The sequence below is a fragment of the Canis lupus genome, chromosome 26 (assembly GCF_003254725.2).
Source record: "Canis lupus dingo isolate Sandy chromosome 26, ASM325472v2, whole genome shotgun sequence".
NCBI classification, from domain to species: Eukaryota; Metazoa; Chordata; class Mammalia; order Carnivora; family Canidae; genus Canis; species Canis lupus.
This window is the reverse complement of record NC_064268.1, coordinates 6,309,374-6,336,428: the sequence shown is the minus strand read 5'-3', so window position 1 is coordinate 6,336,428 and position 27,055 is coordinate 6,309,374. Positions and strand designations below refer to the sequence as shown.

The 27,055-nt window shown below is 40.5% G+C and overlaps 1 protein-coding gene across 2 annotated transcripts; it reads left to right on the top strand.

Annotated features, from left to right (window-relative positions):
- Positions 1–9: 9 nt before the first annotated feature.
- Positions 10–27,055, top strand: GTF2H3 (general transcription factor IIH subunit 3). 2 transcript variants are annotated; one of them, XM_025473670.3, is made up of 13 exons: positions 10–131; positions 3,815–3,894; positions 10,922–11,028; positions 12,968–13,131; positions 15,412–15,474; positions 16,684–16,713; positions 16,859–16,887; positions 20,146–20,220; positions 21,227–21,280; positions 24,674–24,742; positions 25,139–25,274; positions 25,387–25,423; positions 25,509–27,055. In XM_025473670.3, exons 1-13 carry the CDS (start codon positions 119–121, stop codon positions 25,576–25,578), a joined length of 927 nt encoding a protein of 308 aa, XP_025329455.1. In that variant the 5' UTR covers positions 10–118; the 3' UTR covers positions 25,579–27,055. The 2 variants fall into 2 exon arrangements, with proteins under 2 accessions (XP_025329455.1, XP_025329456.1); XM_025473671.3 differs by lacking the exon at positions 24,674–24,742.

Genomic DNA, 27,055 nt, shown 5'->3' with positions numbered 1-27,055 from the left:
GCGCGGCTCGCGTCAAGCCGCTCTTGCGTCACTCGGCTGCGCCGGAAGTCGGGGTGTGCAGGATCCGGGAGGAGCTTTTGACGGCTCGCTGCCTCTGCGTTGGGGGATCCTGGCCGCCATGGTGTCAGACGGTGAGGGGTGTGCGGGGAGGGACCCCCACCCCGGGACTGGGCAGGACCACCGAGCTGGAGCATTATTTGGGGGGCTGGGGCAACCTGTCTGGTCTTTAGAGGAGTAGCAGATGTGTTATTTTATTCAATAAATAGTTTTGAATGGTCTCCGGTGTGCCAGCGTTGTTGTATGCGCTGGGGAATACAGCAGAGACCATGGCAGTCAGGGCCTTCGTGGAGGCTGCAGTCCAGTGGGCGAGGCAGACAGTAGTTAAGTAAATAAGAATACTTTCGAAGGGTGACAAGAGCTGTGAAGACAATATACTGGGATGCTGCAGTACTGTCATTAGGGGATGACCAAGGAGGAGCTACGTTTAGATAAGAGTCCAGGTACTGAGAGTGAGTCTCCAGTGAGTGTGCAAAGGCGCTGTGGCGAGTTGAGTCGTTACATTACACTAAGAAATGGCGAACTTGAGGGTAGAAGAAGATGGAGAGACTTTCATTCATACATTAAACTACCAGCTATAGAGCCTGCTGTCTTTTTTTTTTTTTTTTTAAGATTTCATTTATTTGAGAGAGAGTGCGCGCACCCGTGAGCGGGGAGCGGGGGGTGAGGGAGAGGGAGAAGCAGACTCCCTGCGGAGCAGGGAGACACATGCGCCGCTGGATCCCAGAACCCTGAGATCATGACTTGAGCTGAAGGCAGAGCTTAACCAACTGAGCCACCCAGGCATCTTGAGCCTGATTTTTAAAAAAATTTTCTTTATTAGATGTTGAGCAAGAGCGAGGATGAATATGAGCAGGGAGAGGGACAGAGGGAGAGGGAGAAACAGGCTCCCCACTGAGCAGGGAGCCCAATATGGGGCTGAATGTTAGGACCCTGAGATCATGACCTGAGCTGAAGGCAGATGCTTCACCAATTGAGCCAGCCAGGTGCCCCTAGCTTGATGTCTTAAAGAAAAAAGAGACCAGGGTGGTGGGAGTGAAGTGAGCTAAAGGAATGAGGTCAGAAGCTAGGCAGATGCATGGCCCTTGTGGGTGGTGAAAAAAGAGGTTGAACTTTAAGTGTAGTATGAAACCATTGTAGGGTCTTAAGCAAAGAATTGCATAATTTAATTAATTAATTAATTATTATTTTAAAGAATTGCATAATTTTATTTTTTTATTTTATTTTTTTAAAGATTTATTTATTTTTTTACTTATGATAGACATAGAGAGAGAGAGAGAGAGGGAGGAGGGAGGAGCAGGCTCCATGCCGGGAGCCCGATGTGGGATTCGATCCCAGGACTCCAGGATCATGCCTTGGGCCAAAGGCAGGCGCCAAACCGCTGAGCCACCCAGGGATCCCCAGAATTGCATAATTTTAAAAGATCACTTTGGCTGCGGTGTGGATAAGGGAGCAAGAGTGGAAATAGGGAGATCACTTCTTTTTCAATACATACCACAGTCCTGAGAGAGGCAGGCCTGGCATGGGCCTTGTCTACAAATGATGGTGTAGAGACTCAAAGAAGGAAGTTGACCAGGCAGTCCGTGTGTGTGGGTACTCATCTCCCCTATTAGGCAATACTTTATTTTTTTCTCAGGCTTCTGGGCAGTAGCAAGGGCTGGCTGACCCTAGAGTTGTGGGGTGGAGCTCATGGAGAATAAGGCCAAAGGATTGTGGGCTTGTGGGTAGAGGAGTGAAAGACAGTTATTAAATGCTGCTTCTGTGTTAGGCATTTTTGTGTGTGTGATTTGCACTTTTTGTGTGTGTGTGTGTGTGTGATTTGCACTTGTTATTTCATCCCAGGATTCGCAAAAATCCTCTTTCTGTAATGAGGCCACAGTCTAGTGGACTAGTTTTAGCAGAGCTGGCAAGAGAGATCAGAAAGACAACTAACTGTAAAATGAGATGATTCATACTAAGAGGATCAGAAGTGGACAATGGGTTATTGAAAAGCCAGGGATCCCTGGGTGGCGCAGCGGTTTGGCGCCTCCTTTGGCCCAGGGCAGCGATCCTGGAGACCCAGGATCGAATCCCACGTCGGGCTCCCGGTGCATGGAGCCTGCTTCTCCCTCTGCCTGTGTCTCTGCCTCTCTCTCTCTCTCTTTCTGTGACTATCATAAATAAATAAAAATTATAAATCTTGAAAAAAAAAAAAAAAAAAAGAAAAGCCAGTCTTTATAGTCAAGTAGATCTGGCTCCATAGCAGGGAGTTTTGCCGCTTGCTAGCAAGCCATGTGACTTAGAGCAAGTTACTTTCATTTGAAAATAAGAATGCCATATTTGTGTCATCTAAGTTATCTAAGACAGTATCAATTATGAGATCTGTTTTTGTTTAGTGTGCCACTAAGAGACATGCTGCTAGTCTTAATTATAAGACACCATCCTGATTTCAGCAACTGATAAAGAGAGTCCCTGTCATAATTGATGAAGATGACAGTAGTATTTCCATCAGTAGTTTGTTGTCAGCATGAAATGGGATTATAGGATTACATATGCTGATGCAGACAGCTATTCTCAGGTTGGGGAGCCAGGACCTGTTGGAAGTCCTGGGGAGGATTTTTGGAAGAAAAAAGTAGCATTGGTTTGGTGCTTTGTAGAGGACATAGGATTTGGATTTGAGAACAAATCTACGATGGAGTGGGGATTATCTGATGTAGGAGGTGGGACTGCAGGAAGGAAGGTGTGGGGCAGGAAATACATTATTGCTTTTTGCTATTAAAGGAGCATTCTGGGTTTTTCTTAACAGCTGTGCTTATAGGTTCGTATATCTGTCACCTCAGTTAGAATTTAGACTCCTTGAGGGCTTGAACCCAGTATCCCCAGCTTCTAACACTGGTATTTAGCGTAAATGTTTGTTGAATGAATTAATGTGTTGTTAGCCTGTACAGTTGTGTCTAACTTTGGAGAGTAGTCTATTCCTTTTCACAGTAAAATCTTTACATAGCAATTGCTTTTCTCTCTTTGGTTTTCACCTTTTAAAAAGTGGTTCCTGATCACCATTGGCCTTGCTGCAAGGTGGTTTGATGGGCTTGAGGCTAGACTTATTCCTGTGTCTCCCTTCAGCCTCCTTGTGTTCCTAAAATTCTGCTGTTGAATATTAACTGGCTAGTCCGTGCATTCTGTCCTTGACTGCATTTAAAATGTGAATATTTGGGTGCATTTAATAGGTATTTATTGAGCATCTACCTCATGCTGGGTGGTTGTACCAGGAGCAGAAGATAAGCAATGATAAGACAGACAAGATCCTCCCCCGCCCCCCGCCCCCGCCCCGGAGCTTACATTCTAGTGCACGAAAGATGTGGTGGTACAGAAAGCAAGCAAGAGCCTGCTGAGGGCCCAGAGAGCTTTCAGTCATTAAAAGCACTTGGCCGGGATCCCTGGGTGGCGCAGTGGTTTGGCGCCTGCCTTTGGCCCAGGGCTTGATCCTGGAGATTCGGGATCGAATCCCACATCGGGCTCCCGGTGCATGGAGCCTGCTTCTCCCTCTGCCTATGTCTCTGCCTCTCTCTCTTTCTCTCTGTGTGACTATCATAAATAAATAAAAATTAAAAAAAAAAAAAAAAAAGCACTTGGCCTTTGGTTAATTTCAGGATTATAGGATGGTAAACATCTAAAGGCATGCGGTGGTTCTTGCTGTGGTTATAATTTACAAATTGGGATGTTGGTTTGCCTATGGTTTCATGAGGTTAATGTTTTTATTTTTTGTTAATATTTTCAGAAGATGAATTGAATCTTTTAGTTATCGTCGTTGATACCAACCCAATTTGGTGGGGAAAGCAAGCCTTAAAGGAGTCTCAGGTAAGATTACTTGAGGAGGCCTTTGGATAATTCTGGTATAACTATGTTAATATTGCTTTTTAAAAAATCAGCTTCATTAAAGAAAATCAGCTTTATTAAGTTATATTTTATATACCATAAAATTCATCCATTGTAATGTACAGTTCATTGTTTTTTTAGTAAAAATCACAAAAAGATCGTGTAACCATTGCTGCAATTTCATTTTAGAGCATTTCTATCACCTCAGAAAGTTCCTTCCTGCCTGTTCAGTGTCACTGCTTCTACCCTCTAGTTGCAGGCTGTCACTGATGTTTTCTGCCTCTATATTGCCTTTTCTGGACATTTAATACATGCTACACAATATGTGATCCTTTAAAAAAAAAGTCTATTTTGAAATGTTTTATTTTGAAATAATTATAGACTCCCAGGAAATTGTAAAAAAAAAAAAAAAGGTAACAGAGGGGTTCTGTAGCCTTGTTCCAGCTTCTCCTAGTGGTAACATCTCATGTACCTAGATTATAATAGCAAAACCAGGAAATTGACATCAGTACACCCTTGAGACCTTATTCAGATCACAGAACTTTGCATGCATTTGGGTGTACATGTGGTGCTGTGCTGTCTTATCTTGTGTACAGATGTGTGTCACCACCACCACAGTCAAGATGGAGAACTGTCCCATCACAAGCAGGAGCTGTCTAGTGCTCCCTTTATAGTTGCTACACCTTTGTAGTCAGTCCCTGGTCCCTAAGTGGGGTAGACACTGATCTACTACTCTGTTCTCCAGGGCTTTAGTTCTGGTATGGAAATCTATCATATAGGTTTTTTGAGGTTGGCTTTTTTCACTCCACAGATTGGGTTATTCCCTGCATCCATGTTTGCCCTTTCTATTGCTGGGTGGTATTCCACAGTACGAGGTACCAGTTTGTTCTGTCACTTACTAAAGCTTTACATTTGGGCTGTGTTTTCAGTTGTTGACTATTACATAAAAAGCCACTCTGAGAATTTGTGTAGACGTTTTTGTGTGGATAGAAGTTTTCATTTCTGTGGGATAAACGTCCAGGATTGCAACTGCTACAACATACGGTGTAATCGTGTAAATGTGTGTTTGGTTTTATAAGAAACTGCTACACTCTTTTCTAGAATGGATTTATATTCCCACTAGCAAAGTGTGAGAGAGGGAGTTTCTCCCCACCCCAGCATTTGATGTTGGCACTTTTTTATACTAGCTGTTTTAATAGGTATGTAACAATCCATTATTTTGGTCTTGATTGCATTTCATCAATAGCTGGTGACATCACACAGCTTCTTCTAAGCTTGTTCACCATATAGATAAGCCTCCTGAGATCTCTTTTCATGTCACGTGTCCATTTTCTAGTTGGATTGTTGGGTCATGTTTAGCCATTGAGTTTTGAGATTTCTTTATGTATTCAAAATATAAGCCATTTGTCAGATAATCTTGCTTGCAAGTATTTTCTCCTCATCTTTTTTTTTTTTTTTAATTTATGATAGTCACACACAGAGAGAGAGAGGCAGAGACACAGGTAGAGGGAGAAGCAGGCTCCATGCACCGGGAGCCCGATGTGGGATTCGATCCTGGGTCTCCAGGATCGCGCCCCGGGCCAAAGGCAGGCGCCAAACCGCTGTGCCACCCAGGGATCCCTCTCCTAATCTTTAGCTTGTCTTTTCATCCTCTTCTGGTGATCTTTCACAGAGCAGAAAGTCTTTAATTTTGATCAAGTGTAGTCTCTTGATATTTAAAAAATATAGCTTGTGCTTTTGGTGCTGTAAGAATTCTCAACCTTGCTCTAGGTCGTAAAGATTTTTGCCATTGTCTTCTGTGAAAAGTTTTATATTTAAATCCACAATCCAAGGATCCCTGGCTGGCTTAGTAGAGTGTGCAACTCTTGATCTCAGGGTTGTGAGTTTGAGCCCCTGATGGGTGTAGAGGTTACTTAAAAATAAAATCTTAAGTAAACTCCACAATATGTTTTGAGTTAATTTTGTAAAAAAGATTTTATTTATTATTTATTTATTTATTTATTTATTTATTTAGAAAGAGAGAAAGAGAGCACACACACATGCTGGGGTAGGGGCAGAGAAAGATGGAGAGAGAGAGAGCCTTAAGCAGATTCCATGCTGAGTGTGGGACCCAAAAATGGTGCTTGATCTCACGACCCCAGCTGAAACCAAGTGTCAGTTGCTCAACCGACTGCACTACCCCGGTGCCCCCATTTCTTAAAATCTGTGAAATATAGATTGAGGTTCATTATTTTGCCTATGGATAATCCAGTTGCCCCAGCACCATTTTTGAAAAGTTTACTCTTTCTCCACTGAATGGTTTTCATATCCTTGTCAAAAATCACTTGGGTAGGGCAGCCCCGGTGGCTTAGTGGTTTAGCGCCGCCTTCCACCCAGGGCGTGATCCTGGAAACCTGGGATCCAGACCCGCGTTGGGCTCCCTGCATGGAGCCTGCTTCTCCCTCTGCCTGTTTCTCTCTCTCTCTCTCTCTCTAGTAAATAAATAAAAAAATCTTTTAAAAAAATCACTTGGATATACATGTGTGGGTTTATTTTTGGGTGCTCTTCCTAACGCATTGATCTATTTCTGTGTCTCTCCCTCCACCAATACCACAGAATCTCGTTTTTGATAGCTAGATAGTAAGTCTTGGGTTCCAGCAGGCTGATCTCTCCCACTTTATTCTTTTTCAAAATTGTTTTTTAAGTATTCTAGTTCTTTTGCCTTTCCATATAAATTTTAGAATGAGCCTGTTTATGTCTACAAAAGATCTTCCTGGAATCTTGATAGGAATTATGTTAAACCTGTTCGTCAGTTTGAGGTTATACTCTGCATAGCTCTACTATGTTAAATCTTCCAATTTACAAATATAGTACATATCTCTATTTTTTAGATCTTGATTTTTTTAAAAGATTTATTTATTTATGATAGAGAGAGAGAGAGAGAGAGGCAGAGAGAGACACAGGCAGAGGGAGAAGCAGGCTCCATGCTGGGAGCCCAATGCGGGACTCGATCCCGGGACTCCAGGATCGCGCCCTGGGCCAAAGGCAGGCGTGAAACCGCTGAGCCACCCAGGGATCCCCTTAGATCTTGATTTTTTCATCAGCGTTTTATACGTTCTAGTTTGCTTAGAGTAGTTTGCTTAGAGACTTTTTTTTTTTTTTTTAAAGTAGGCTTCAGGGGCACCTGGGTGGCTCAGTGGTTGAGTATCTACCTTGGGCTCAGGTCATGATCCTGGGGTCCTGGGATCGAGTCCCCCTTTGGGCTCTCCACAGGGAGCCTGCTTCTCCCTCTGCCTGCATCTCTGCCTCTCTCTCTCTCTGTCTCTCTCATGAATAAATAAATAAAATCTTAAAAAAAAAAATAAAGTAGGCTTCATGCCCAGTGTGGAGCCCAATGTGGAGTTTAAACTCATGACCCTGAGTTCAAGACCTGAGCTGAGATAAAGAGCTGGACGCTCAACTGACTGAGCCACCCAGGCACCCTGTTTAGATATATATATATATTTTTAAATCATGAATGGCTGTTAAATTTTATCACTTGCTCTTTCTGCATCAGTTAATGTTTTTCCTTCTTTAGCTTCAAAATGGTGGGTTATGTTGATTGCTTTTCAAATATTGAGTCAGCCTTGGATAAATCTCACTTGGTTTCAATTTGTTAAGATTGTTCAGGATTTTTTTTTTTATGTTCAGGAGAAGTACTGGCCTATAGTTTTTCTTTTTTGAACTGTGTTTGGCGGGTTTTGACATAAAAATGATACTGGCTTCATAAAATGAATTGGGAAGTGTTCAGTTTTCTGGAACAGATTATTTAGATTTGGATGTCCATTCTTTAAATGTTTGGTTCAGTTCTTTAGTGAAATCATCTGGGCCTGGAGTTTTCTTTTTGGGGAAGTTTTAAACTATAAATTAAACGTTTTTATTATTAGTTATTAAACCATTTGATATTTTCATATTGGGTGAGTTTTGGTTAGAGGTATTATTTGGTTTCATTTGATTCCACTTAACTGTAGTATTTTTGAGGTTCATCCGTGTTGTAAAATGTATTGGTGGTTCCTCTTGATTACTGAGTAGTATTTTATTGTGTGGATATACTTCTTGTTCATCTATTCATGATCATTTGGATTGTTGCCGCCTTTTGACTATTATGAATAATGCTGATCATTCTCAAACAAGTCTTTGTGTGGACATATGTTTGCCTTTCTCTTGAGTAGATGCCTGTGAGTTGAATTGCTGAGTCATGTGGTGGGTGTAAGTTTAACTTTAAGATGCTGCCAGCCTAAAAAGTGGGTACACCATTTTCCATTCCATTGAGCAGTGTGTGAGAGGTTCAGTGTCTCCACAGCCTTGCCAACACCTGTCTTTTTTATAATCGTTCTAGTAAGTAGGTAGTGCTATCTCACTGTGGTTTTAATTTGCATTTCTTTAATGACTATGGATGTAGTATATATCTCTTATGTATATAACATATGTTTATAAGGTGTCCCTTATATTTTCTTAGTTGAAATGCACATTCGGTTTTTATGCCCAACTTTTAAATTTGGTCATTAGTTGTCTAATTACTGAGTTACAAGAACTCTGTGTATCCTGGATACAGGTCTTTTTTCAAATATATGATTTACAAATATTTTCTCCTGGTCTCTGACTTTGGGGCTTGTCTTTTCATTTTCTTAGTGGCGTCTTTTTAAAAATCAGCTTTATTAAGGGGCTCCTCACCGGCTTAGTTGGTGGAGCATGCAACTCTTGAACTCAGGGTTGTGAGTGAAAGCTCCACATCAGGTATAGAGCCTACTTAAAACAACAACAAAAACAAAAAAGAAAAATCCAAGTTAAAATTAACTTTATTGAGATATAATTGGCATGCAGGGCATAGCATATACTTGAAGTGTTTGGTTTGATATGTTTTCATATATGTATACATTTGTGAAATAATCACCACAATCAAAATAATGAACGTATAAATCTGTCACTCCCAGAAGTTTCTTTATGTTCCTTTGTAATTTATCCTACCCATTTCTCTCTTCTTGTCCCCACCCCCAGGCAACTACTGATCTGTTTTGTCATTGTAATTTGCATTTTCTAGGTTTTTATAGAAATGGAATCAAACAGTACATAGTGGGATTTCTTTTAGTCTGATTTCTTTACTCAGCATAATTATTTTCAGATTTCTCCGTCTTGTTACAGTAATTCATACCTTTTATTGCTGAATAGTATTCCACTTTACAGATAGAACAGCAGCATCACTGCAAATTACGTACTCTCCAAAAACACTCCTTTGCTTTTTAAAGATTTTATTTATTTATTCATGAAAGACCTAGAGAGAGAGAGAGGCAAAGACACCGGCAGAGGGAGAAACAGGCTCCATGCTGGGAGCCCAATGCGGGACTAGATCCTGGGACTCCAGGACCATGCCCCTGGCCAAAGGCAGGTGCTGAATGGCTGAGCCACCCAGGGATCCCCAAACACTGTTTTTCTTTTTAACTCTAATCAGTAATATATGAGAATTCCTTTTTTTTTTTTTTTGAATCCATACGAGATGCTCTCTTTCCTTATTTTATCTTTTGCCAATATCATGTACCATAAAAGTTACCTCAGTTTACTTTTTTGTGTTTTTGATAGTCCTTTGTATTTTTTACTTGGGGCATTGCCCATTTTCCTCTTTAGGTTTTTTGTTTTGTTTTGTTAACTGATTTGTGGACACTCTTTATATTAGAAAGTTAACCTTGGGGGATCCCTGGGTGGCTCAGTGGTTTGGTGCCTGCCTTTGGCCTGGGGTGCGATCCTGGAGTCCTGGGATCGAGTCCCACGTCAGGTTCCCGGCATGGAGCCTGCTTCTACCTCTGCCTGTGTCTCTGCCTCTCTCTCTCTCTCTCTATGTCTATCATAAATAAATAAATAAATAAATAAATAAATAAATAAATAAATCTTAAAAAAAAAGAAAAGTTAACCTTTTGCCTGTCATATGTTGCAGTTATGTTTTCCCAGTTTGTAATTTGCCTTTTACTTTTGTTTATAGTCTTTTTTTTGCCATATAAAATTTTTGAAAGGTTTTACTTTTTTTTTTAATAAAGTGGAATTTATCAGTGTTTTATTTGCTGCTGAGAGTATTCTTTTCTTAAAGAGAAATGTGCTTTGAGACACCTGGGTGGCTCAGTGGTTGAACATCTGCCTTTGGCTCAGGGCGTGATCCCAGAGTCCAGGGATCAAGTCCCACATCAGGCTTCCTGCATGGAGCCTGCTTCTCCCTTTGTTTTTGTTTTTTTTTGTCCCTCTGTCTATGTCTCTGCCTCTCTCTCTCTGTGTCTCTCATGAATAAATAAATTAAAAGAATCTTAAAAAAAAAAAGGAACGTGCTTTATTCCAGGATTATAAAAATATCCACCTCCATTTTTTAGTAATACTAGCATTTGTCAGAATGTAAGCTCCACGAATGGAGGGATCTTTGCCTGACACATTACAGGAACTTAGCATACTTAGTGAGAGAATGAATTGAAAACTTTTACAGGGATAGCTGGGTTCCTCAGTGGTTATCTGCCTTCAGCTCAGGGTGTGATCCTGGCATCATGAGATTGAGTCCCGCATACGGCTCCCTGTTTAGTGGGGAGCCTGCTTCTTCCTCTGCCTATGTCTCTGCCTCTCTCTTTCATGAATAAATAAAATCTTAAAAAAAAAAGAAAGAAAACTTTTACAAACCACTAATGTAATCAGTAGGTATTTGTTATCTACTCTGTGCATAGTAATAGTTTGCTAGTAATTTTATCGCAGAATATGTGACGTGTTTGCTTTCCTTAAATGTTTGCAGAGAACATTCATGGAATAATGCACTCACCATAGAAATCATTTCATATAAGTAAAACTAGAAAACTAATTTTCAAATGTTTTTGCTTATGGCTTTGGAGGAGGGAGCTCCTGAGCAAAATTTTAGCAGTGAATAATGGTCTAAAATTTAAATGAAATCTTTATCATTTCAAGACCTGACCTAGTTACTTGGATAGCTACCTTACCTTTTCTAATGTTTTCTGTTTTTCAACAGTTTACTTTATCAAAATGCATAGATGCTGTGATGGTGCTGGGAAATTCTCATTTATTCATGAATCGTTCCAACAAACTTGCTGTGATAGCAAGTCACATTCAAGAAAGGTATGACCTGGGGTGTCTGGGGGGCTCAGTTGGTCCTGGGATCAAGCCCCATGTCGGGCTCTCTGCTCAGTGAGAAGCCTGCTTCTCCCTCTTCCTGTGCCCCTACCCTCCCTCCTGCTTATTACTCTCTCGGGCGCTCTCTTTTTCTCTCTCTCTCAAATAAATAAATCTTAAAAAAAAGGTATGACCATAGTGATTACCTATTCAGTGCTTAACATTTGTGAGGTTTGTATACCATTTGGCACGTACTATCCCTATTCTGTGTTGCAAAAAAATCTTTTGTAGCATTGAACAAGACCAATAGCATCAAGAATCAGTACATGTACGTTTTGATAGGATTGGCTGATAACCTACTAAATTTGCATCATGTGCACATTTAACTTACTTGGCTTTAACCACACCCACCCTCCAGGCAAAAAACAGGGAGAAATACCAAGGGAGGCAGGCAGCTCTTATCACTGTTCTGTGTGTGGGTCTGCCCTAGGGGGCAGGTGAAATGGGAGGTGTGATTCCACCTTCTCTCAGCCAGCCTTGAGCCCTGCATACAAGGGATAGTGGTTCTCTGCTCTGAGCGTGATTCTGGTGGTTACTGATAAGGGTTTTTCTTGTTAATTGGGTTTTAACCCAAGCCAACTACTACATCTGGTGCTGAACTGAAGAAATGGACCTTTAAAAAAAAAAAAAAAAAGATTTATTTATTTATTTATTCAGAGAGAGCGAGAGAGAGGCAGAGACACAGGCAGAGGGAGAAGCAGGCTCCATGCAGGGAGCCTGACGTGGGACTCGATCCGGGATCCCAGGATCACACCCCGGGCTTCAGGCGGTGCTAAACCGCTGCGCCACCGGGGCTGCTCGAAACGGACCTTTTCTAACACATGTGTAAACACTGGCTGTGTTTGAGTCTCTTCAGGGTGGGTACATAGGTGTGCAGCTACTCTGCAAATGTGACCATGTATATGATACATATTTTCACGATTAATTTTTACCATATTTACTTTTCATGTGTACGCTGGCCGTGGAATCCTATTCCCCACTTACAACACAGCTCTCCTATGTCTTGATTAAATATTATATCATGGTAGACATGACCCTTGTTTACCAATGTATTTCATATGAGGTCAGTGGATAGTTTTCAAATTTCTCATTTCTTAGGGCTGCTCTCTTTGGTGTGTTGAAAGAGCCCATAGGCCACCAAGGAAATGCTCCTGCTCCCATGATCACCATGCATTTTTCTCGGAGTTGAATGAAAAAGATGACACTGATTTGGTTAAGATATCAAAAGAAAAACTATACAAAGCAAAATGTTAGATTTTTAGAAAAATCTAATATGTGTTTTTATGGGATTCTTATAAAAATCATGAAGCACTGGGAGAATCTTTTCAGGAACCCTTAGAGCATATTTTTATTACTGGGGTAGATAAATATACCTTAAATAATACGCTAGTCATAAGTTAGAATTTGGTATGACTCTCTTCCCAGTTGGCATCTGAGAAAGTAGAATGAGAAACACTCTGAAGCATTTCAAGAGACTGGGACCTAGCACTTTATTTCCTCTCATTTCTGGGTTCATTAAAACATTCTCTGGTGGTAGACTCATGTTTGACAATTTGCTTGTTTTATGTACTTTGTTTTTAAAGATTTTATTTATTCATTCATGAGAGACCCAGAGAGAGAGAGAGAGAGGGAAAAGCAGGCTCCATGCAGGGAGCCCGACATGGGACTCGATCCGGGGACTATAGGATCACACCCTGGGCCAAAGGCAGGCGCTAAACTGCTGAGCCACCCAGGGATCCCCTATATACATTTTTAAAAAATGAAATTTATTGTAGGATCTTGTGAGTCAGAATTGGTGTGATGGTTTCTCTGCTGAATTTTGTCTGGATGTTGAGTGAGGACAGAATCCTGATATAATTCATTGTTTTCTCTCCCACTCTTTCAGTCGATTCTTATATCCTGGAAAGAATGGCAAACTTGGAGACTTTTTTGGAGATCCTGGCAACCCTTCTGAATTCAGCCCCTCAGGGAGCAAGGATGGGAAATATGAGCTATTCACAGCAGCGAATGAAGTTATTGTCGAAGAGATTAAAGATCTCATGATCAAGAGTAATGGTTTACTGTCCCCATTATTGTTATTTTACAATTGCAGTTGAATGTGGAGATCCTTGAGGCCTTAAGCCCAGAGATTTGGAGTTCTTGGGAATAGTTACTTGTGTTCTCTCTTTTCTTTTGTAAAATCATTTTCATCAGTACCTGTGCCTTGTTTGCCTGTCCTCACCAGCATTTCACCCTGTCTGCCAGCCTCTACTTCTTGAAACATACTCTTGGCATCTAAGACTATATCCTTTTGACTTGTTTTTCTTCTTTTTTGGACCATTCTTCCATTTCGGACTTTTCCTTCATCTTGTTCTGTAAAAAAATAGGTTTTTAAATTCTGCACATTATTTTCTTATTTTTTTCTTCCTCTGTGTGTTTTCACCCACTCTTGTCTTTAATTATCATTTCTATGATAATTAATCTTTGTCTCTAATCCAGCCTTTCTTTCCATAAATGTCTCTCCTAGGTGTCCCACAGTCTGGCTAACATGCCCCAGACTGGTTTCCTTAGCTCTCCTCCCAGTTATACTACCATTGGCACTCCCAGTTTCTGACATGCTCATTCACCTGCTTTTTCAAATTCAGAGCTTTCATTTTTGACTCCTTTCTGTTCACATTCAACATCTAATCAGCTACAGTATCCTATTAGTTTAACCTTAGAAGTACCTCCAAAATCTGACCCTTAATTATCCCATCTAACTCAACCCCAGCACCATTGGCATTTTAGGCTAGATAAGGGACTGTCCTGTGCTTTGGAGGATACTTAGCAGCATCCATGCCTAGACCCATTAGATGTCATAACATCTCTCATGGTGACAACCAAATATTCCCTGTAGGGCACAGTTGCCCAAGTGGAGAGCTGCTACTCTGGATCATTGTAACAGCTTCTGCCTACTGACTCCTGTCTGTACCCATTCAGGTCTTTCCTTAAGTCTTTCAGAGTTAAAATACAGAGCTGCTGTTTTGTGGCTTAAAGGCCATTATGGTTCCCTGTTGCTTGTAGGCTGTGGTTTTTAAACTGTAGCCTGTGTCAGAGTCACCTGGAAAGACAAAGCAACTCTGTAGAGACAAGAAGTAGGTTTGTAGTAGAGACAAGAAGCAACTCTGTAGAGACAAGACAGTGGTTTCCCAGGGCAGGGGAGGAGTGGGCCCAAGTGATCTTTTGGGGTAAAGGAAATGTTCTAAAACCGGGTTGTAGTAATCCTTTACAGCTCTCTAAATTTACTAAAAAAACCATTAAATTATTTACTTAAAAGGAGTGAACTTTATGATCTGTCAGTTGTCTCAATAAAGCTGGTAAAAATCATCTGGAGGGCTTGCTAAAACCAAACACTGTGTCCCACCCTGCAGTTTCTAATTTAGTGGTCTAAGGTGGTCCCAAGAATTAGTGTTTCTGTCAAGTTCCCAGGTGACGCTCCTACACCTGGTTCCAGAATCACACTTTGAGAACCATGGGCCTCCAGGGTAAAGTCCCATCTTCTTGTGGTGTTCAGATGTTTCCTGGTCTGACCTCACCCATGGGTGGAGGTATCAGTGTTCCTGGACCAACTATAGGCCCTGTTCACACCACATGTCAGTCTGGGCTCTCCACTGTCTCAAGCTGCTTGACTTTCTTCACTCAAGGCTTCGGACAAGTTGCTAGCTTTGTCCCTGCTGGCCACAGCCAGGGGGCTTTCTCTGGTCCCCTTTCCACCAGTGAGAGACAGAGGAGGTAGTGGGAAGGAGGGAAGAGAGGCTCAGAGTGGACGTGACCTTTTATACCACTTAGATCACTAGCAGACCTGAACCTTTCCAGATAACAGCAGGATATTATTAATTGCAGTAGAATATACATAACGTAGGGGGTGCCTGTCTCACTCAGTCAGCAGAGCACGTGACTCTTGATCTCAGGGTTGTGAGTTCAAGCCTCACATTGGGTGTAGAGATTACTTAAAAATAAAATCTTAAAAAAATATACATAAAATTTACCATTCAAGCATTTTAAGGTGTACAATGTAATGGTGTTAAGTAGATTCACACTGTATACAGACGTCACCATTATCCCTTTCCAGATATTCCAAACTGAAATTTTGTACCCCCTTATCCCCTAACCACAGGATATATTAAATTGAGAAAATGTTGAAAATTGCTTATTTAGGCCTTACTGAGAACAGATTGCTATCTATGTTTGTAAACCTGGTTTGGAAATGTCAACTGATTTTATTTTGAAGAAGAATGCTTTGAAGATGATTTTAGTTCAAGAAAGCACCTAAAAATTCTCTTTAATTTTTTTTTTTTTTTTAATTTGCAGGTGACATAAAGGGTCAACATACAGAAACTCTGCTGGCAGGATCCCTTGCCAAAGCTCTTTGCTGTATCCTTGGTGTCCTAGTCATTCAGAAGGTGTCTTCTGTATTAAACATATCTTTTGGGATGCCTGGGTGGCTCGGGTTGAACGTTTGCCTTCTGCTCAGGGCGTGATCCTGGAATCTGGATTGAGTGCTTCTCTTTCTGCCTGTGTCTCTGGCTCTCTCTCTGTGTCTCTCATGAATAAATAAATAAACATATCTTTTTTTTTTTTTTAAAGATTTTATTTATTTATACATGAGAGACAGATAGAGCCAGAGACACAGGCAGGAGGAGGAGAAGCAGGCTCCGGGAGCCCAATGCAGGACTCATCTTGGGACTCTGGGATCACGCCCTGAGCCAAAGGCAGATGCTCAACCACTTAGCCACCCAGGCATCCCATATTAAACATATCTTAACTTGTGATATTTTTTAGAACCTTGGGCATCCATATTAATGAAAGGCATGAGTATTCTAAAGTGGTGGGTAATCAAAAAATAGTTTATCTTGCTATGGAATGTTTTTAAAATAGGGTGTAAAAACTTGAAATGTAAAGAAAAAACTAGTTTTTCTAGTATGTCCTTCTCACAACAAATTCCTCAGGATGTATCTTATTGGATAAATTGGGGAGGTGTGTTAGTTTCTTCCACCTTCCTTATGTTAAAAGCAATGTATTTGGTTTTAAAGCCATTGACTGATCCTGAAGGATAATAAGTGAGTGGTTTCTCCACAGGCCCACAGGTTATTTGCACTTAGCATAGAGTGAACAGCACCGTCCTGAGCATGTTGATGTTGTCTGTTTGTGTGTTCTCCCAGTCTTGTGTGACTTAATTTCTTTGTTTTGGAAAGATTTGATTGATTCTTGTGTCCTAGATGTTGGGGATGCCTGGTCCTCTGTGTGTGGTTTTCACATTTGTTATCTGGCTTATTGATTTACTTGTGGTCCCAGTTTTCAAATATAGGATGTGGTGGATAGACACAGAAGGATAAATCATGGTAATTTTAATTTTCTGGGACACAGATCATGTTTCAGTCAGGTTACAAAGCTCAGTTGATTTCAGTTGGTAATTGGAAACCCCCAGTCACTCTTGTGTGTTTATCATGGGAAATAGAACATTTCTTTTTTCAGCTAGGTGGATGGTGGATGTATTTAAAATTTGAGGTTACTTTTCTGTTTACTGTAAATATTTATGAAATTAAATAATAATTTAAAATTCCTTAATGCTAAAATAATTAGACATTCATAGAATGAACAAAGAGGTTAAAGGTAAGAAGCCTGTGGTTTTTTTTGTGAGATCTGGAATCCTCATTTTACTGCTATAATTTTGATGGACTATTTAAAAAATTTGGTTAGAAAACCTTATGTTTAATAAGATTCAATTAAGTTATAATCTGTTTTTATCTCTTTACAGATAATCAGGAAATGAAATCAAGGATTTTGGTAAGATTAAAAAATCAGTAGTATGTTTATATACCAACTATAGTCAATTAGAAAGCATAATGGAAGTAAGGCCCATTTATAATAAATATGAGTATTCAGAATAAATTAATAAGCAATGTACAAAAGCAATGTCCTCTATAGGAGAATTGAATGAATGGAGAGCTGTATTTTATGTCAGTTTTTCCGAAGTTAAGCTAAATTCCATGCAATCTCAGAATTTTTTTAAAGATTTTGTTTATTTAGAGAGAGTGCATGGAAGTGGTGGGGATGGTGGGCAGAGGAAGAGGGAATCTATAGCAGACTGCTTGCCATGTGCAGAACTCGATGCAGGGGCTTGATCCGTGACCCTGAGATCATGACTTGAGCCAAAATCAAGAGTCAAATGCTCAACCAACCTAGCCACCTAGGCACCTCTGCTATCTCAAAATATTAATAAGGTTTTTTTTTTTTTCCTGGCAGAGTTGGGGGCTTTAAGAAATTCAACAGTAAGGAGCACTTGGCTGACTCAGTTGGTAGAGTGTGCGACTCTTAATCTAGGGGTTATAAGTTCGAGCCTCATGTTGGGTGAGGAGATTACTTAAAAATAAAACCTTAAAAAAAATTCAACAGTTTATTTGGAAGAATAAACCAATGAGAATAGCCAGGTGCTTTCTTTCTTTTTCTTTTTTTAAATTTCATTTATTTATTCATGAGAGATAGAGAGAGGCAGAGACACAGGCAGAGGGAGAAGCAGGCTCCATGCAGGGAGCCCGACGTGGGACTCAATCCCGGGTCTCCAGGACCACGACCTGGACTGAAGCCAGCGCTAAACTGCTGAGCCACCCGACCTACCAGCCAGGTGCTTTCTGAAAGAGAATAATAAGCAGGAACTTGCTCTGTTAGGCTTTAAAACACATTACAGAGCTACAGTAACTGTGGTTCTGGTGCAGTAGTAGGTGCAGAGTAAATGGGAAAGACTAGACTCCAGAAATAAAATCAGGCCCACAGAGGAGTTTGATTTGTGCTTAAGTTAGTGGGAAGAAAATGAATTATTCAGTTAAAGGTGCTAGGCCAATTAGTTGGGCATTTGGGGGAAAACAAAGCTAGATCTCATTGCTCACACGTAATTAATTCTAGTAAAGGTCAAACATCACTGTAAAAATTCAAGTTAAAAAGTGCTGGAAGAAAATAGCTGTTTAGGTTAGGGAGGACCTTGCTAAGCATGATGTGAAGCTTAAGACCTCAAGAAAATCAAACCCGGGGATCCCTGGGTGGCGCAGCGGTTTGGTGCCTGCCTTTGGCCCAGGGCGCGATCCTGGAGACCCGGGATCGAATCCCACATCGGGCTCCCGGTGCATGGAGCCTGCTTCTCCCTCTGCCTGTGTCTCTGTCTCTGCCTCTCTCTCTCTCTCTCTCTGTGACTATCATAAATAAATAAAAATTAAAAAAAAAAAAAAAAAAAAAAGAAAATCAAACCCGGATCCCTGGGTGGCGCAGCAGTTTAGTGCCTGCCTTTGGCCCAGGGCGCGATCCTGGAGACCCGGGATCGAATCCCACGTCGGGCTCCCGGTGCATGGAGCCTGCTTCTCCCTCTGCCTGTGTCTCTGTCTCTCTCTCTCCCTCTCTCTCTCTCTCTCTGTGTGTGACTATCATAAATAAATAAAAATTAAAAAAAAAAAAAAAAAAAAAAAAAAAAAAGAAAATCAAACCCCCCAAAACAAAGATGAAAAACTATTAGAAGTATTTTCTGCATAGCTACCTGATAGAGTATTAATGTAATAATCATAGAATGAAAAAGAAGGGGCCTGGGTGGCTCAGTTGGTTAAGCTGCTGCCTTCAGCTCAGGTCATGATCCCTGGGTCCTGGGATGGATCCCCACATCAGGCTCCCTGTAGGTCCTGGTTTTCCCTCTCCCTCTGTGTGCTGCTTTCCCTGCCTGTGCTCTCTCTCATTCTCTCTGTCAAATAAAGTCTTTTTTAAAAAATGAAAAAACTCAATTAAATTTTATTTTTTATCTTATTTATTTCTTTAAGCAGGCTCCATGCTGGCTGTGGAGCCCAACTTGAGGCTTGAACTCATAACCCAGAGATCACAACCTGAGTTGAGATTAAGAGTCGGAAGGGCCACCTGGGTGGCCCAGTGGCTAAGCGTCTGCTTTTGGCTTGGGGTGTGGTTTTGGGGTTTTGGGATTGAGTCCAGCATTGGGCTCCCCGCAGGGAGCCAGCTTCTCCCTCTGCCTGTGTCTCTGCTTCTCTCTCTGTGTCTCTCATGAATAAATAAATTAAAAAAAAAAAAAGTTAGATGCCTAACTAATAACTGAGCCACCCAGGCACCACCTCCCTTATCAACTAAATTTTAAAGGTTAAGGTTTACTTTAAAGAACTAGGTAGAAAACATAAGCAGTCTGCAAAAGAAGAAATGCAAATGGCCAGTTACCATTTGAAAATACATGCAGCCTTACTAGTAAGCAAAGAAATAGAAACATCCAGTAACAGGTTTTTCATTGTTTGTTTCTTGCTCAGTACAAATAGGCAGTTCCCGGGGTTGACGGCAGTGTGGGGGATTGATTATTTTCTTGCATTGCCAAAGAGAGGATACAACTTTTTTGGAGGAAAGTTTGGCAAGCTCTATCAGGATTAAAGGTGCATATATATATATATATTTAAAGGTGCATATATTTAGCAATTTCCCGGATTATTTTAAGAGCTAGTCAGAGAGTTGTGTAAAGCATATATGAGGGTGTTCACCAGAGCATTGTCTAAAACGAGATTGGAAGCTGCTTCAGTGTCCTCTATAGATTATTGGTTAAGTAGTGGAATCTATGAAGTTAACACAAAGGACGATGTATATCCAAATTCATTGATAAAAGATTTCTGCCCCCAGATATTGTGGAACCAAAAAGCAGGTTGCAGGGATGCCTGGCTGGCTCAGTGGGTAGAGCATGTGACTCTTGATCTCCAGGTTGTGAGTTCAAGCCCCATGTTGGATGCAGAGTTAACTTTAAAAAAAAAAAAAAAGCAGGTTGCAGAGCACTAGGTAATCATCCTGGGATGTGTGTGTGCCCGCATAGGTGCTGTCTAGAACTGTTAACAGGGACTATCTCTTGGAGGGTAGGATCTGGGGGAGGTTCTTACAGTCATCTTTATGCTGTAGGTATTATTTAATAATGGTAATTAGGCAGGCAGATTAGGAAGGCTGCATTGGTTGTGTTTGCAGTGATGACATGTGCATGAGAAGTCGGATGTGTCTGTGAGGTTTTCATGTGGATATGATTTTTAGGTGATTAAGGCTGCGGAAGACAGTGCACTGCAGTATATGAATTTCATGAATGTCATCTTTGCAGCACAGAAGCAGGTGAATTGGAAGCATCTTTTTTTTTTTTTTTCAGTCTTAAATTCCAGCATAGTTAACATACAGTGTCATATTAGTTTTAGGTGTGCAATATCGTGATTCAACACTTTCATACATCACCCAGTGCTAATCACAATTGTGCTCATTACTCCCCATCGCCCATTTCTCCCATCCCCTGACCCCTTCCCCTCTGGTGACTTTAGTGTGTTCTCTGTAGTTAAGTGTCTGTTTTTTGGGTTGCCCTCCTGCCTTGGAAGCATTCTTTTTAGAGAATATTTGTTTCATAATGAATTTTATTTTTATAATAACCTACATACAGAGGTATTTTGACTAAATGGCCTTATCAGTAGATGAGGAATCTGGGATTCATATTTTGTATGAGTCATTTCTCTGTTTTGGGTCCTGGACCCCATGAATCTTATGGGTCCCCCAGAAAAAGGTACACTGAAACACAGTTTTGCATATAGTTCCATGGTATTTGTGTAACCCTGTTTAGCCCATCCTAGGACCTCAAGCTGAGAATCCCTAGTTTATATATAGTTTGTTGCATACCTTGCCTCAATTCCTCTCTCTATCTCTTTGCTTTATGGAGTTCCTATCAAGATTTGATATTTTTACTTCATAAATAATTGAATGAATTTACACTAATTCAAATGAATTTTCACTAATACATTTTCTTTGATATGTTAAAAAAACTTTTTAAAAACTTCATTCTTAACCCAGAATATTGCCATATCATATTATGCCTAATATTCTCTCTGTTGGACTGGCAGCATAATGTAGTGATAGCACTGTCTCGTTCCCAGCTCTGTGACCATGGCCTGGCCAAGGCCTGGGGGCTTCAGCTGTAAAATACAGATTGAATATCTACCTTGTAGAGTTTAATCTGCATATCAAATAAGTCATTATAAGAATAGTCTAAAAAAAAGTCTAACCCATAGTAGGTTCCCAGAGTAAGACACTCATTATTTCTATTTTTCCTGTAATGTTTTCGGAATGTTCATTTCAGAATATTTTGATTGATGCCTGTGTTTTAGACTCGGATTCAGGACTCCTCCAGCAGGTACGTGTTCAATGGAAGTGTGGTTTTGGTCAGGGGTGCATGGTGTATTCTCTTAACTAAATGCTTTTCACCAGCCTTCATACATGTTTAGGGATTAGCCTGTATGATGCTATCACTCAGAGCACTAACATCTCTCTTGTTCTTATTTCTTTACTGAAGTACAGTTGACACACAATGTCATTAGTTTCAGGTGCAAAACTCTCTGGTTCCTTTAAAATTTTCATTTATATTTTATATAGTGATTGATTCTGTAAAAGTGATTCACATATTGAAATGAATTCAAGCAACACAAGAAAGTATTTTTTAAAGGGGTAAAAAAAATCCCTTCAAATCCTATCATCTTAAAATTACCATTGCTAATATTAGGTGAACAGCACGACAGATCTCTTGGTATAAGTATGGATGGAAGAATGAATTGCTAAGCAGAGAATTTTATAAAGATTGGATCACATCTCAGATCTGTGCTGTCCTGACCTATATGATAGTTATATGGCTGTTGAGCTCTTGAATTGAGATGTGCTGTTAAGTGTAAAATACACACTGAATTTCAAAGACTTAGCATGAAGAACAGAATGTAAAATAAAGATTTTTATATTGATTACATGTTAAGATGATAATTCTTTGGATATGCCCAGTTAAATAAAATGTTATTAAAATTAATTTTATCTGGGGAGCCTATGGCTTAGTTGGTTGAGTGTCTGTCTGCCTTTGGCTCAGGTCATGATCTCAGTGTCCTGAAATTGAGCCCAAATAGGGCTTTCTGCTCAGTAGGGTATCTCCTTCTCCTCCTCACTCTCCCTCTCTGTGCCCTTTTTCTCTTTCTCTCTCCCACTCAAATAAATAAAATCTTAAAAAAAATAAAATAAAATTAATTATATCTGCTTTTTTTGGCTAGAAAAATTTAAGTTTTGCATGTTGCCCACATTATGCTTCTGTTGGACAGCACTATTAGATATTGCTTTGCATTCAAATGTATGAAACTGAAATTTAATTTAACCAAATAAAGGGAATAAAGAAACAAATAAGACAAGAAATTGCCAAACTTTTGATAAATGTTTTTTTCAACCACAAGAAATATTATTTGCTAAAAGATCAGTTAAAAGTATGAAACTCGAAAATGATGAGTGTAGGTTACTCCTGAGGACATGGAGAGTGGCAAGGGGAGATTACGATTAGAACGTATAACAGCATCAGAGGTTCCAAATTGTCCTGTTTCTTAAGCTTGATGGTAGGTACGTGATGTGTGTTTTATTTAAACCCTATTTACAGGGACACCTGGGTGGCTCAGTGGTTGAGCATCTGCCTTTGGCTTAGGCCATGATCCCAGGGTCCTGGGATCGAGTCCTGCATCAGGCTCCCCATAGGAGCCTGCTTCTCCCTCTGCCTTTGTCTCTGCTTCTCTCTTTCTGTCACTCAAATAAATAAAATCTTAAAAAAATCATAGGTACATGTTATGTATATGTACTCTTGCACATATGGTTACATTTCAGAATTAAAAAATTGAAAAGGTTGAATAGATTTTTTAACTATGTTTCAGTCTATATAGTGTCTGCTAACTCCTAGAAGATCTTGCCTGTGCCGTGAGTTTAAATACCTCCTCTGCTTTCCCGACCCTCATGTTTCTGTGTCTGGACCAGATGCAGGCTCTCTGCATTCCAGACTTGCATAATCTCCTGCTCATGCACATTTCCTCTTGGACATCCAGCGGCATCTCACTTAACATGCCTGAAACAGAACTCCACACTACCTCCAGGAGCCTCCCCATCTCAGCAAGTAGCAGCACAATTCATCAGCCCCTCAAGCCAAAATACTGACTCTACCTTGTTTCTTCTCTTCCTCTCCTTTCCATCCCATTAGCAAATCCTCTTCACTTGATCTTTGAAATAGTCCCTGATTCCCACTGTATGACTTCCTCCTTCATTGCTACCACTCAAATGGAAGACCGTAGTATCTGTTAACTGGTCTCTGTTTCTACACTTACCTTGCCCACCAAAGTTTGTTCTTAACATGATAGAATGAAGCTTTCAAAATCGAATCAGATCTTGTCACTCACTTGCTTACAACCCTCCCATTGCATGCCCTCGCACATAGACTAAAACCTGTTCAACCATGGCTGTTCTTACTCCCTGCACAATATCATTTCTGGGTATCTCTTTGTCCCTGTGGAATCTCAGTCTTTACTCCAGGCACATTGGGCTCCTTGCTGTTGCTTTAAAACTACAGGCCTGCTGCAGCCTGAAGGTTTCTGCATTTGCTCTTCCCTCTGTTTCTAAGGCTTTTCATTAAATATTTGCTGGCGTACCTGCTGCCCTCATTTGGGTCTCTGCTTCTGTGTCACCTCCTCAGAGAAGCCTTCCCTGACCATCCAGTGTCACTCCTTGTCTCTTTACCCAACTTCATTTTTCTTCATGGAAGCGATCATAACCTGTGACATTATTTCTGCATTTACTTAACTGATTGGCTCTTGTCTTCTCCCCCATTTGCACTCAACTGTCCATTAGGGGGTGAATGGGGTTAAATTGTGGTATAACTATACAGTAGAATATTATTGGTCTTAGTACTGATCTGTGCCATGATGTGGATGAACCTTGAAAACATGATGCTAAGGGAAAATTGTACAAGTTGCTTTATATGAAATGTCCAGAATAGGCAAATCCATAGAGATGGAAAGTGGATCACTGGTAGCCTTGGGGTCGGGGGTTGGGAGTAACTGCTGATAGGTATGGGATTTCTTTTATTTTTTTTAAGATTTTATTTTTTTAATTTATTCATGAGAGAGAGAGAGAGAGAGAGAGAGAGAGAGGCAGAGACACAGGCAGAGGGAGAAGCAGGCTCCATGCAGGGAGCCTGACGAGGGACTTGATCCTGGGTCTCCAGGATCAGGCCCTGGGCTGAAGGTGGCGCTAAACCGCTGAGCCACCCAGGGATCCCCAGGTATGGGATTTCTTTTTCGGGTGAGGAACTAGAGAGTGGAGACAGTTGCACATCTCTGAAGACAGTAAAAAGTAGTGAAGCACATACTTCAAAGGGTAAGTTTTATGACCTGAGAATTACCTCAAAGCTTTTGTTAAAAAAATATAATGGAAATGAGTAAACATGGCCAGAATAAAAATGTCATCAGTAGCAAACACACAGAAGGGGCATGTACTGTGCTACACTAAAGGCTTTAAATGGTCAAGGAGTGTGGTGACCTGGGGGGAAAAGGAGATAGTTGAACACCTTGAGAGGTAGGACGTTTCTGGTCCTCGCACTCTGGGTTAACATGCCCTTTGGTTGGCCCTGTCCTATCCTCCTCTTCTTTGGAGACCTGAAGGCTTGCTGGTGAGAATTCTATACCTCTAGGAAAGCTAAACACGTGCTGGTTTGGCAGAGAGCCCTCTGAATGTCTTGTAGGCCTGTGACATCACGGGGGGACTATATTTGAAGGTGCCTCAGATGCCCTCCCTTCTGCAGTATTTACTGGTAAGGAAACATCCGCAGTACCCTAACGCCTTGAGCCTGAGTGAGCCCGATTTCCTGGGGAGTATAGGGGAGCACGATGACTGATGCTAGTAAGTGGGAGGAGGGGGAAATGGGGGGTCCAGGGATTTTGAACATGGAAGGGCACACTTGGGATAGTCTTTGAAAGCAGCAATGTGCAGACTATTATAAGACTTCACAGAATAGCGGCTGCATGTCGAAGTGCTCAGTGACTGTTGAATGAATAAAAAAGCATTTCTTGATAAACATTTAAGGAAAATCCTGATTTATTATTCTTCTTAGTATTCATTGGCTAATATGATATCTGTGTCCTAACTTCTAGTTATTTTTCCCCATGGTTTAAATAAAATTTCCTTGCCTCCCCCCCTTTATTTACAGTGGGTTTTTCTTCCTGATCAAGATCAAAGATCTCAGCTAATCCTCCCACCCCCAATTCATGTGGACTACCGGGCTGCCTGCTTCTGTCATCGAAATCTTATTGAAATTGGCTATGTCTGTTCTGTGTGCTTGTCAAGTAAGTTGGAAGTACAGAGTTTTCTGTGTTGGGGGTGGAGGTGGCAGAAAATAAGTCAACTGTGTGGTTTTTCTTTTCATCATTCTGTGTGTTTTGTTTTTCAAATCTATAGTATTCTGCAACTTCAGTCCCATCTGCACAACGTGCGAGTAAGTATCCCTGAGGCGGTGTGGCTGGCTTGTGTGGGAGAGATTCAGGGCTCTGAAAGGTGTGTTCCTTTCTGTGTTGTTACAGGACAGCCTTTAAGATTTCTCTGCCTCCGGTGCTCAAGGCCAAGAAAAAGAAACTGAAAGTGTCCGTGTGATCATAAGATTCCTGCGCCCCTAGAGCCTATTACTAGGAATTGTGTGGTGGGATCTGTGTTTGGAGGCCCTGAAAAAATACAGTGCATATGAAATAATTTTGAATGAAGTTTCTTACAGAAAGATTTCTAGACCATTATCCTCATGCTGTGCTTTTGGGGCACTGTGTTATTTGAGGGAATCAATCTATGCAATCTTTTCAGACTGGTTTTTGCCCACAGAAGAAGAAAGCACAAATTAGTGAGATTTTTTTTTTTTTTTAATAATGGGGTGATCATTTGTCAGCTTGGCCTGCCTGATTACCGGCTTTAGACTCTTACCCGTCTCTGTTGGGTTCTGCCTGTGAAATGTATGACCAGTGAAATTTGAGCGCAGTTTTGGAAAAAGCAAACAAGCGACCATGCAGTAACAGCATTAACCAAGACAGACCATCTTCCTTGAACCAACAACTGAATTTGACAATAGTCATGTCAATAAAATCTGTATTGTCTAAGTTGAGATTTGGCTTCATAGACTAGCAGGTAGTTTTGCTTTTGCCTGACATCACTGATATCCCATGTGTGTCTGGACACAGTCATCCACTTATTAACTGTTTGTCAGTCAGTACAAAGTCTGATGTTAAGCGAGGGAGGAGGGGGGTGCAGTACTCTGGCAGCAACTTTTTCTTCAGAGATAGTTGTGTGAAGAGCTTATACGTGAAAGCCAGTGTCTGGGTTTGGAGGGGGAATTTCTTGGTGGAGAATTGATTCTTTATAGTTCAGTGTTGTCCCCCAGATAGAGTTCTCTCCTTTTGTAATGAGGGGGAAAAAAGCATTAATGTTGGAGAACTATTCTCTAGAAGCTTTGGATTTACTACTGACAAGTGCTATAGGTTGAAAAGAAAAATTATTTGTAATTTGAACAAGAAAAAACTTATTTTTGTATGTAACTTTGAAAATATTAGAAGTCTTTTTAAATTCCAGTACAGTGTATGGAGGGTTTTCAGGAATGGTGGCTGGTTTGGTTTGTTTTTAAACGTATATTGATAAAAACAAACATTCGTATATTGACAAAAATCCATTTGTGTCCACAACCTTGTATGTAAATAAGATTTTAATTTTCTCTTTATACCGTCTCAGAAGCTGAGTCTCATTTAAATAATTTGTTATTTGGCTAGATGATTTCAGGTAGATTTTGTACTTTGTGGATTTATAATTTTGTTAAATACACACAGGTTTTGGTGGTCACTTGGGAAATACTGATCCTTGAGTTTGAAAATTTTATTTGTCTTTTAGAAATAATATTTAATATTTCATGCCTTAGTGTAGGAAGTCTAGGAAGTCATCAAATATCTAAAAGATGAATAATTTCAAAGAAGCTGGTCAGGTTCTTGTTGCTACTTTTTCATTTGTTTACTGGCTTAATTCTGTTTAGGTTTTATTTTTTTAACTGTTTATGGTTTATATAAATTTTTATAATAAAATAATTTAAATTTTCAAA